Genomic DNA, 12,420 nt, shown 5'->3' on the forward strand with positions numbered 1-12,420 from the left:
ATGCTAAGGAAAGTAGCACAGCCTGTGAACATCACAACTTTTCATTTAGTGTTGAATTTAGGTATCTTTTAAAAATACAAGAGTTCAAATTATTTACATATGATAGATACATTGTGCTTCACAGTCTGGCTTTTCATGTTCTTCCTTCATCTTTGTTTTTTTTTTTTTTAGCTTTCCTCCTCCTATTCTTCCACTCTTTCAGGCCTTTCCAGTAATATGCCTTGCATACAGGTGTAAATAAGCATGTCCCTATATTCAAAACAGCAATTCTCAAAGTCTGGATGTTTACATTCCCAGTGTTTGGTTTGAGTTCAAATAATTCTGTCCACCCACACCATTACAAAATGCTACTTGGCATTTATAGTGAATTATATTTGATTAAGACTCTGTTATTTATTATGATAATATCTACATCTATATGTTTTTAGAATGTTCTTTCTAAATTTCCAAAGATTTTAACTCTGCCCTTGTCCCAGAAAGACACACATATCAATGTTTTCTAAACGGGGATTCAGACAAGAAAGAATCAAGCATGAAGACACTCAGATAACTGGAATAAGGAAAATTTCACAGCTGGTAAAATATTGGATCTTAACAATGACTCAGAATTTATATAATTCAACCGTTTACCCTTTGAGGGATGATTAAATTAAAGGGCTCAGAAGAAATGCTAAAAATTCCTGGACTTGGGATGAGGATATTAGGGCTGCAGCTAAAGTTCTGACATTTCCTGTTTGGCATGGAATTCCATTCTCATAAGTTTTATTTTATTTTATTATTTTATTTTATTTTTTAATTTTTTCCCTATTTTGGCACAGTCATAACCAAGATTGCTTCAAGTTCCAATGTTCCATGATACAGTATTTCAATATTTCCTTATTTTCTGTTTTAATTCTTGTCTTATTATGTTTACTTCATCTCTAGTAATCCTATAACTATTACCAAAGTGAACATAATGTATTTAATTCCTGAAAATAGCTAAGTGAAGACAATCATGTTCAGAGAATTTCTCCCAAAATTATTGAAGAAACTCTGGGATATCTATAAACAAACACTAGGAATCACTAAAATCAAAGTCTACACTCTAAGGCAAAATGTGTTGACGTAAACACCAAAGTAGCAGTCATAAAGTGATGAAAGAACCTGACCAGAGCACTCATGAAGGATGTGACACCCAAGACAGAGGGAATGTACAGTCACAAGTTGAGAATCAGCTTTCTTCCCAGAGTAGGAATTTTTTTTTTCTACAGTTATCCGCCTTACTCTGGAACAATAGAATCTGTAATGTTGCTGGGTTTTCACCTATTTTAGACTAAAGATTATTTATATTTATACATCAGAACCAAAGAAGACTACTTAGCATACTATAAAAGTGGGTATAGATTTGCCTATGTTTTCTTTTATATAAACTTTCTGGCTACAACTAAGTGCATATAACCAAGACAAACACATCTGTGTTAAATAAGTTTCCATTACAAATTCCTCAACAGTAGCCATATCTCCTTTCTCCCTCATATCATTCCCAATACACTTCAGAAGACCATTTAAAAAAAAAACATGGATTTTCCTTTTCTTTGGATATGCTGCTAATCTAGGCTAATTCAAACTTCATCCACCACTAGGGAAGTGCAGCATCACCTCAGATAGCAGTGAGTGCTGGAATATAGTCAAAATAGCAGAAAAAGTAGAAATGGACAAAGTGCAAGAGCACGGTGAGAAAAATAAAAGTGAAAAAATGTTAGGAGGTAAAGATTGTTAGGAATGGAAGATGGATATAAATCAGGGAAGAGAAAAAGAAGAGGTATAAGAAAGAGGGAGGGGAAAAACGCTTAAATTGGGGAAAGGCAGAGCCCACTAATGGCAAAAATGCCATGAGTTTGCTAACACTACTCTAGAAAGGAGAGAATGGGCTGATATTGAAAAGAACTATATTATAGAAAATTTGACGTTTATTTCATTCTTTCAATTTATATTATTTAAGTGCCAATTATATGTTAAAACTAAACAGAAAAATAAAAGCAAACATACATGACAAATATGCCTAGAAGCATGAGACCCTTTTTGATTCACTGGGTTGAGAAAGTAAGGAGTCAAGCACTATATAGGTGGTTGAGCAGTTTCCTTCCAACAAAAAAATCTTCATGTTGAGGAGTTTTTGCTTATGTTCTTTAATTTCTGAAGTTAGGTGAAAATCAATGTTAAGGGTCATTATACCACCCAGCCCCTCATGATACTATAGAGACATTCTATCAGAAGGATGTGTAATGGCCAGGTAGACTAACAGCCTTAAACATTTTCTGTTTGTTTTATTAGAGGTCTTATGTTAGAGTTAGAAGGCATTGGTGACCTCTGTAATGTCATTTCTGCAAGAAAGAATTACTTTAAGTGCAATGTCAACAGAAAAGACTAGAATAGAAGTGAATGAGGGAAGCAGATTTCACTGCCTGTGCCTTATAGTGATGAGTTAATTTTAATAATACCGCATGGTATACAGCACCTTTCAAAGCTAAAGTTGCTTTGCACCGGTAATCTCATATCCTTTTAAAATTATCTTTCTGAGGTAAGAAGTAGGTTAGACTATCCTAATTTAATAATTTAGGAACAGGAGTTCAAGAAATTACTTTCTTCAATTTTAACATAGTAAACTTATTTATAATTAGAATTTTACAAGTGTTACAATGGCAAGATTTTTTTATATAATGATAATGTAATTTTCCTAATCTATTTCTTTAATACAAGAATCCACCTTTAAGGCATATCCACTATTACCAAACCAAAGAATGTCCAAAACTGACTAATCCTGGTCAAAGTCACTGTCTCCATGGCAGAGGTGTTAGAAAACAAAGTTCAAAGAGAATGAAAGATTGGGTTGAAGAATCCTGTGATATCAAAATAGAGTGGTGAAATCTAAAAGGTAACTCCAACTTCTGGTTCCAACTTGAATGTTATTGAGGAAAAAATAGGACAGATGCCTACATTTAGGGATAAGAAACAATATCATCACCATTTGTTTTATGTGGGAATGCAAGATAGAACAATAAGGTGTCTTTGAAAGCTCTATAATGATATATTTCTCTTTTTCTTTTTCAGAATGTAAAAGCATTGGATTTTTGGAAGCATATATCAACTGCCTGTTGATTTGTCTATACACATTTAAACCACTCCAATAGTAGGAGAATTTTAAAATGAGATTTTCTATAACCACATGTTTTTCTTTGTGTTGCAAAATATTTTATCCATGAATAATGAAATATAAGATAAGTAAACTAAGATATGAAAGCAGGAAGTTGGAAAGACAGAGGATTTAAAATAGAATAAGTTTTGTCAAGCATGAAAAAGAGAAGAGATAAAAATAACTTTCTCTACCTCAGAAGAATACTGGTTAACATACAATTATTAAAATAATTAAATATATTAAGCTATATTAAAATATTATAAAAAATACAAAAAGTATCAATAATTGGATAATAAGTATATTCATTTCCAAAAGAAGAAATCAACCTTTAACTCTCAAAAGAATCCTGTTCTTTTGCATAATAATTGTTAAAAATAAAATATGTTAGGCCATCAGACAAGTTAAGTACAGTGAAAAAGATGCATTTCAAAGTGCCCTGGTTGTTCCTTTTAAATGGTATCATTAAGAATTTGGGATAAGGAAGGATAGAAAACGTAGGAGCCATCCATGTTTAACAATGCATCAACACCAAACTTTCTAAACATTGAATTCATTGTTCTGGAATGATTTTAGTAAAACCTTTATGTTTTTTTAAGTATTTATTTATTTATTTATTCATTCATTCATTCATTTATTTAGAGCATGAGCAGAGAGGGGCAGAGGGAGAGAGAGAATCTCAAACAGGCTCTGCACTGTCAGTACAGAGCCTGACACGGGGCTTAATCTCATGAACCCATGAGATCATGATCTGAGCTGAAACCAAGAGTTGGACATTTGACTGAGATACCCTGGTGCCCATTTTTAGTAAAACTTTAAGGCAAAAAAAACCGTTTCTGGCCTCTTACAAAAATTGACGTGTACTGTTGTGTCTACAGACCATTTTGATGAGATTTAGTTGAGAAAATTAGTTACATGGAGTCAAACCATTTTTTTTTAACAAATAATGATGCCAATATTGGCTTGATTGAATTAAAGATAGAATACAAAAAAATCACTTGTAGAGATTGAAATAACATTTGAAATACAATCAAAATATTTGGCAAGTTGATTTCTTTGAAGTAGTCAATTTGTAAAGTTTCTAAGAGACTGTGGTAAGAAGTCAGAGGAATAGCTGAAGATGAGCATTTCTTTTGCCATGACTGACCATTGCAAGAAATGGACAACTGCATGGTTTCCAGTGGCATGCATACTTTATGGAAAACAAACAGGTGACTCCTACTTTATTGCCACACATCCAAAACCATCCATGTTCAGAAACCTATACTTTTAAAAAAAAAGCCAAGTTCTCAAAATCCCAGAGTCAACTTTTTAAATCCTAAGAATAACCCACCATTGCTTGCTGGCACGTGAATGTCTTTGTTAAGTTTGCAGGCAGAGAATATGTAAATCCTAAGATAATGATAAAGTTTTGTACATATATTTTTTTCAAATATCTAGAAGCAAATGCAATTTCTTTAGAACGTGGATACACTTCCTGATGACAAACACTTGCCCAGAGCTTTCTGTAGAGCCCCTGTAACATCCTTGTTCCTGAGGCTATAGATGAGTGGGTTGAGCAAGGGAGTGAGGATAGTGTAGAAGGCAGACACAGCCTTGTCCTTGTCAGGGGTATGGTAAGAGTGAGGCAGCACATAGGTGTACATGGCAGCCCCATAGAAAAGGCTGACAACCACCATGTGTGAGGAGCAAGTGGCCACTGCCTTTCGTCTCCCCTCTGCTTCACTCATTCTATAAACAGTGATGAGAATCCTTGTATAAGAGGCTGAGATGACAGAGAAAGGGATGAGGAGCATCATGATGCAGCAGACATACATGGCTGTCTCGTAAGTTGATGTGTCAGTACAGGAGAGCTTCAGAAGGGCAGGAACCTCACAGAAGAAGTGGTTGATTTCTCGAGAGGCACAGAACGGGAACTGCATGGTGACTGGGGTAAGCAGGAAGCCATCTATGGACCCTCCCAGCCAGGCTGCCAGTACAATCAACATGCAGACCTTTCGGCTCATGAGGACAGGATAGCGCAAAGGGTTACAGATGGCTACATAGGGGTCATAAGACATGAGTCCTAGGAGAAAAAACTCAGCCCCTGCCAATGTCAGGTAAAGGAAGTGCTGGGCAGTGCATCCTGCAAAGGATATGGCCCTCTGGCCCAAGATCTGGTCAACCAGCATTTTTGGCACAATGGTGGAAATGTACAAGATGTCCATGAGGGAGAGTTGACTGAGCAAGTAGTACATGGGGGTGTGGAGGCGGGAGTCTATGTGGATCAGAATGATCATGATGGTGTTGCTGGCTATGGAGATGACAAAAATGAAGAGGATGAGGGCAAAGAGAAGCCAGGGAAAATCATTGTCACTGAACAAGCCCAGGAGAAGAAAGTCGCCATACATGGAATAATTGCCCCACTCCATAGTTCTGTAGGTTACACTAAAAAGACATGAATATGATAGGTAAAGTTGGGCACAAAAGATAAATATTTAGTTTGTTTAAAATATTATAATGCAGTCATGGACAAAATCAAGACAAATCAATCAATCTCAGTGTGTAATTCTCTCCCTTTTCTAATAATTCCTGGGATTGATTCTGATATGTTTCTTTGAGAAATGTATTTTTAACTTTGGGCCCTAAGGATGATCCACCCTATGCATAAAGCTCAAAAATTCCAACTTCCTGGAAGAAGAACCTCAGAAGATTTATATATGCAGCACCATATAATCACTCACTCAAGGATGATATACTTGATTTGGTATTACTTTTAAAGTTAGACGTCATAGTGAGACAATTTTATGTCCTTTTACTTAAAAATACGTATTTATTTATTTATTCATTTACTTTGTGTTTATTTTTGCTCAAACATAATTTTACATAAGGAAAGATACACATAAAAGAGAAATATTTGAACTTGTCTGATTGAATAGAGATAGGAGTGTTGGGTAAAGAAGGGACAAAATCCCCACTTTATATTTCTGTCTCTACATCAGGCTCTAGATCTTACAATCAAAATTTACTCTGAAAGCCATTCATCAAGAGAACATATTTTGCTTATGAAAGGATAACCACGTTGACCTTTTACCTAATTTGCACTATTTTTTATTATAATTTCAATATAGTGAACATACAGTGTTATATTACTTTCAGGTGTACAATATAATAATTCAACAATTCTATATATCACTTGTTGATCATCACAAGTGCACTCCTGAATCCACATCACTTATTTCAGTCATTACTCCACCAACTTGCACTCTGGTGATCATCAAGATTCTTCTCCATAATTAAGAGTCTGTTACTTTATTTGACCCTCCCTCTACCTTTTTTTTTCCTTTTGAATCATTTGCTTTCTTAAATTCCACATATGAGTGAAACCATATGATATTTGTAATCCTCTGACTGACTTATTTCCCTTAGCATTATACTTATAAACACTAATTTATACTAGTCTTGACACATCTGTACATTATAAATTTAGGATGTTAGCTGATATTTATTAGGTCTTGGATATTTACAAATAATGATTGTATGATGAATAAAAAAAAAACAAGACCTCTCAGTTCTGAGAAACAATCTAAGAATTATTAGAAAGAAGAAAATCAAGGGGAAATTGTTTAAGGTCAAGTGGTGATCATTTTACTTCTTTTAGTATAAAGCTACTGATTAATATTCTATAACTCTTTAACATGATTAGTGAGATGAGAGCAATAACCACAGGGTGACTTTTTTAATAGAAAAAGTAATAAGAAAACTGTAAATCTTTTAAATAATACTAGAGATCATTGTCTCCCAAAAAAGGGACTTTTCTGCTTAAACCTGAAGTTTAATTTTATATATATATTTCAGTTAAACAATAGTTCATCACACTTATGAACAGGTAGGTTGTTGGGACAGTTTCTATCAGCAACATATAGAATTTCCCTGTCCAATGTAGTAGTCACAAGCCGCATGAGGCTATTGAGGACCTTAAACATGGGTGTTCTGAATGGATATGTGCTGAAAGCACAAATTACATTAAGAATTTTAGACTTATGGGGCGCCTGGGTGGCTCAGTCGGTTAAGCGTCCGACTTCAGCTCAGGTCATGCTCTCACGGTCTGTGAGTTCAAGCCCCGCGTCTGGCTCTGGGCTGATGGCTCAGAGCCTGGAGGCTGCTTCCGATTCTGTGTCTCCCATTCTCTCTGCCCCTCCCCCGTTCATGCTCTGTCTCTGTCTCAAAAATAAATAAACGTTCAAAAAAATTAAAAAAAAGAATTTTAGACTTATATGGGAAAAAAAGATATGCAAATATCTCATTAACATTTTTATATTGATTATGTGCAGAAAAGATAATATTTTAGATGTATTTACTTAAACAATGTAGAATAATTTTTTTTAATTTTTAAAAATTTATTTATTTTTGAGAGACAGACAACAAGGGGTGGGAGAGGCAGAGAGAGAGGGAGGCACAGAATTTGAAGCAGCCTCCAGGCTCTGGGCTGTAAGCACAGAGCCTGACACGGGGCTCAAACCCACAAACCATGAGGTCATGACCATGACGTTAAATCGACTGAGCCACTCAAGTGCCTCTAACTTAGACTAAATTTATTTCACCCATTTCTTTTTACATTTTTGATGTGGCTAATAGAAGGTTTAAAATTACCAGAATGCCTGGTGACTCAGTTGGGTGAGCAGTGGACTTCGGTTCAGGTCATGATCTCAGGGTCCATGGGTTTGAACCCACCATGGTCTTGTGGCTGTCAGTATGGATCCTACTTCATATCTTCTGTCCCTGTCTCTCTCTTCCCTTCCCCTGCTCATGGTCTCCTCTCAAAAATAAATAAAACATTAAAAAAAGAAAAATTAAAATTACCTCTGTGCTAGAGACTATTACACTAAGTGAAATAAGTCAGTCAGAGAAAGATAAATACCATATATTTTCATTCACATGTGGAATTTAAGAAACAAAACAAATGAGCAGAGGAAAAAAAGAGAAAGAGATATTCAGAGAGAGAGAGAGAGAGAGAGAGAGAGAGAGAGGGAGAGGGACAAATAAATGAACAGACTCTTAATTATAGAAAAAAAATTTATGGTTACTAGAGGGGAGGTGTGTGCAGTAGGGTATAATAGGTGATGGGGATTAAGGAGTGCACTTGTATTGAGCACAGGGTGATGTATGGAAGTGTTGAATCACTGTATTCTACACCTGAAACTAATATTACACAGTATGTTAACTAACTTGAATTTACATTATATATATATTTTATATAAAAAATGTATATTTATATAAATATATATAATTTACATAAAATATATATATTATATAATATATATATTTATATAAATAAATATATAAAATATATAAAGCATATTATATGCTTTATATATTTTACTGCTTTATATATTTTACTGATGAAAAATAATTAGACTTGAGGTTAAGAGACATTATCAGGAACACAAGACTCTAGTTAACCAGTAGCAGAATAATTGCTCTTTGATGTTTTTCAATAAGCTTATTAGAGATCAATTTATTCATTCCAAAAATATTTCCTGAGTCACACTGTGTGAGCCAAAGTTTTAATTTCTGAAAAGACCTAAAAGAATGTATAGGACATGGCCCCTGCCTTCAAGGACACTAGAAGTGAAGCAATATATATGACTATAGGTGCATTTTAAGAATGATTTTGATTAAAACCTTTAGGGTTTTGTCTTCTCCTGGCCTGGTGTATAACTGAAAGCATGAAAAGAGAAGGACATAGTGAGAAGAGGACAATGGAACCCGAAGTCAAGTGGCTGGTTCATGAGAACTTCATATCGGGCCCCTCTGTATATTTCACCAGAACTAAGTCACAACAGATAGATCTGTAACTATGAAAAGTAAATTCTCAGCCAGTTATTTATTAATGAGATCCACATTATGTCCTTACAGATTTTTTGCTTTCTCATTCTTGAAATATTGTTAGCTTTACATCAAGACTTTCACCAGCTGTTTCCTAATGTGGGTCCTTGTTCTGTTTCTGTCTTTCTTTTTCCTCCACTGTGTTAAAACACTGGGGAAATTAAAAGCAAACACTTAGAGGAAATCCACAAGATGGAGAGAGAGAGAGAGAGAGAGAGAGAGAGAGAGAGAGAGGCTCACTCAGCCCTGCTCATCAGAAGTTCAATAAGAACAAGCTCCTTAGAGGGCTCTGCTCATTATTTCACTATAAATTCAGAGGTTAGTAGATGGCTAATATAGACCAAACATAGTGACTAGTGTTGGTCCAAGGGGAACATTAGAGGCCATGAGAGACCAATGGGCCCCAAAATCTCCCCTTCAGGGCACAGGTGTCCCCAGCCCTGACCATGAATATTCCTGGTGCTGAAACTCACTAATGAGGCCCTAGAGAACTCTCCAGCATTCTGCACAAAGGGAAAAGATTTTAGCAAATCCGTAACTCTCCAGATCTTAAAAGCACCTCCCTCTCATTCTGTCAGTGCTGACTCGTGACCTGAATTAAAAAAAAAAAATTATAAAGCAGTAAAACAACATTAACGAGTATTGGGAAAATAAGAAAATGAAAAGAAGTCAACTGGAACCCTCCATGTCCCCAAATAATGATTATTTATATGTCTATGCATATTTTTATACTTAGATAACATTCAATTTTGTTATATATGTAATAATGTTAAATGCTATTAAGTATCCCTTTTCTATGTAAATGTATAGTCTTTATACAGAATCTCATTATAGTTGAATGATGTAACATGCATTTACTTATTCCTCAATTGGTTGACATTTATATTGCTTCTAAGTTTGCTTACAATGTATACTCCTGTGGCATAATTTCATGGGATAGACCATGGGAGATGGCTTATAAGATGGTTTTTGAAGTCCATCACCACTAGGATATACAAAGTTAGTGACTAGTGATGATAAAGAACACTCTTTTAGTGTTCTAAAATGCTAGTGTTCGAATGCTAGGAAATTTGAGCTATATATATATTTCTAGAACTAATTTTTGGATTTCGTTGTCATGATCCTTGCCCTTTTCTATTTTCTATTTTGGTGATTTTCCACAAATTAGCATTTTTTTCATTATAAAGGTCTTAGGTAAGTCCCAAGAAAAACTGTAATAGCAGTGATAATTAAATTTTTGAATCTTACCTAGTGTTTGCTTTCCATATCTATTCTACACAAGAATAACAGATCCAATAGTAAGTAGCCAGATTTTTTTCCTTGTCTTTTTTATTTTGTTACTCTGCTGTCAAACACTTCTCTGTGTCAAGATTGGCACAATGCTCACTGACCACCTAATTCAGATGTTTGAGGGTGATAAAAGGATAAGCCATACAGGACATGAGTATAACTGGAATAAATAGCAAAGAACCTGGACAAACAGGGAGAAAAGATGACCCTACATTTAAGTCATTTAATCCTATATATATAATCTAGTCCATTATGTTTATTCCCATAAGATTTTATTATAAAGCTTCAATTTAAATTTTGGAATAAAAACGTTTTCTAAATAAGTAATAGGGATAAGGAGTGCACTTGTGATGAGCACCCGGTATTGTATATGTGTGGAATAACTAAATTGTACACCTGAAACTAATATTACACTGTATGTTAATTAACTGGAATTAAATACAAAACTTAAAAAATTAAGTAGAATAATTTGGAGAATCTTTATTTAAAAGGGTAAAAAAAATGACAAAAACAAAGTTTCAGCCTTCATTCTAAAAACAGACCAAAGGCGTGATAATTGTCTCAGCTAAATCTCAAGAACAATTACACTGAAGACTTTCCCTATTTCCACCATTGAAACCTATTTTCCTTAGCATTTAGGATTTAATTCTTTGAATATTAAACAATATTTGGAATCAGAAACCGGTTTTTACATTGTATCTTCATCATTTACGAGTTTCTGTATATCTGATAAACCACTTATATTATCTGCCTTCTAATTTCTAAGTATAAAATAAATAAGTGTGTTGAAGCAGTTTCTTAGAGCAGGATAGGTAGGATCTTCCTGGCTTTAAAGAAATTCATGAATTACATGAAGAGATGGAATACTATAAACAAATTAGATCAATTTGTGTCTCTATAAACACTTCAAAATTACATAAATAGATATACCTTTCCAACAGCGAAAACTTTGTGAATATTTACATTGAAATAAGTCTGTGGAGATTTTTTTCTGGGCAGAAAAACCACCTACATTCTGAAATACATAATAGGAAATTGAATCTATCATATCAGCTAAGAGAAGAAATTAAATCAAAGGTTATAAAATTTGCATGAGTAACACTGATCCATGATACCTATAATTAGAATTCTGACTTATCAACTTCAGTATTCCTTAATATATCCCTTGTTTGAACTAGCTCTCCAGTAACTAAGTCTAGAATCAAATATTTCAAACATCCCAGGATTGATTGATAAGAAAGAAAGTCCGCAAAGTTACTTACCTGACAGTAGGCTCCATTAAATCAGATAGTCTAAACTGAAGGTCAAATACCTACTATCCAGAGAAAAATCTCACAGAACTAAAGTAACAAATGGAATTTCTCAGCTTCTTTTTGTTGTTGTTGTCATTGTTATTGTTTCTGTCAAGTGTGAATAACTAAGAGGCATGAATCAGATCTTTCAAACTGGGAGCTTGTATTATGAAGGAAAGCAAAGCAAAGAGGACAGAAGAGACAAAGAAGTGAAGGCAATATTAAATATTTCTGTGACTTGAACATGGAATTACATTTTGTTGGCATAAAGATAAATGTTGGTCTCTAACCAGTGTGAGAGGCTTTAAAATAGGAACGAATGGGTAAATAGATTAATGACCTAGAGATGGATCAGCCTGGGTCCTTAAATGCTCAATGAAGATGGTGTAAGGAAAGTTGGCACCAGGTGCATTATGTAGGTTGCTAAAAACAAAGAGATCATGCAACTTAAATAAGAGCTTGAATCACCAGTGTAGACCAATACTCTCATTTGGAAGAATAATTGACATCAGAATATCAGTCCCTGTGGCACTTTGTCCCTAGCCTATAATTATACAGTTAATATAGATGCGATAAGCCCTTTCACCTTTTTTTAATTCATGAAAATCTAACCTTTCAATTTACAAAGAATTACAATAATAAGCTGTCCCCATATAAATCAGGCTGTGAGACAATACACTAAAATTAATTATTGTTATGAATATTTCACTTTTTCATGGAATTATTTTCAAAGTTTCTTTCCTGTTTAACATTTCTTAACCTTATGTTTTTCTCCTTTCAAGGGTTTAAGAAAAACCT

The 12,420-nt window shown here is 34.3% G+C and overlaps 1 protein-coding gene across 1 annotated transcript; it reads right to left on the reverse strand.

Annotated features, from left to right (window-relative positions):
• Positions 1 to 4,629: 4,629 nt before the first annotated feature.
• LOC101094818 (olfactory receptor 2T27) lies at positions 4,630 to 5,583 on the reverse strand. Its single transcript, XM_003980546.3, has one exon. The coding sequence runs from the start codon at positions 5,581 to 5,583 to the stop codon at positions 4,630 to 4,632; it is 954 nt and encodes a 317-aa protein (XP_003980595.2).
• Positions 5,584 to 12,420: the final 6,837 nt, after the last annotated feature.

Source organism: Felis catus, chromosome A1 (genome assembly GCF_018350175.1).
Source record: "Felis catus isolate Fca126 chromosome A1, F.catus_Fca126_mat1.0, whole genome shotgun sequence".
Lineage (NCBI taxonomy): Eukaryota > Metazoa > Chordata > Mammalia > Carnivora > Felidae > Felis > Felis catus.

Coding starts and splice junctions, on each gene's coding strand:
- LOC101094818 (XM_003980546.3), bottom strand. CDS start 5,583: ATGGAGTGGGGCAATTATTCCATGTATGGCGACTTTCTTCTCCTGGGC.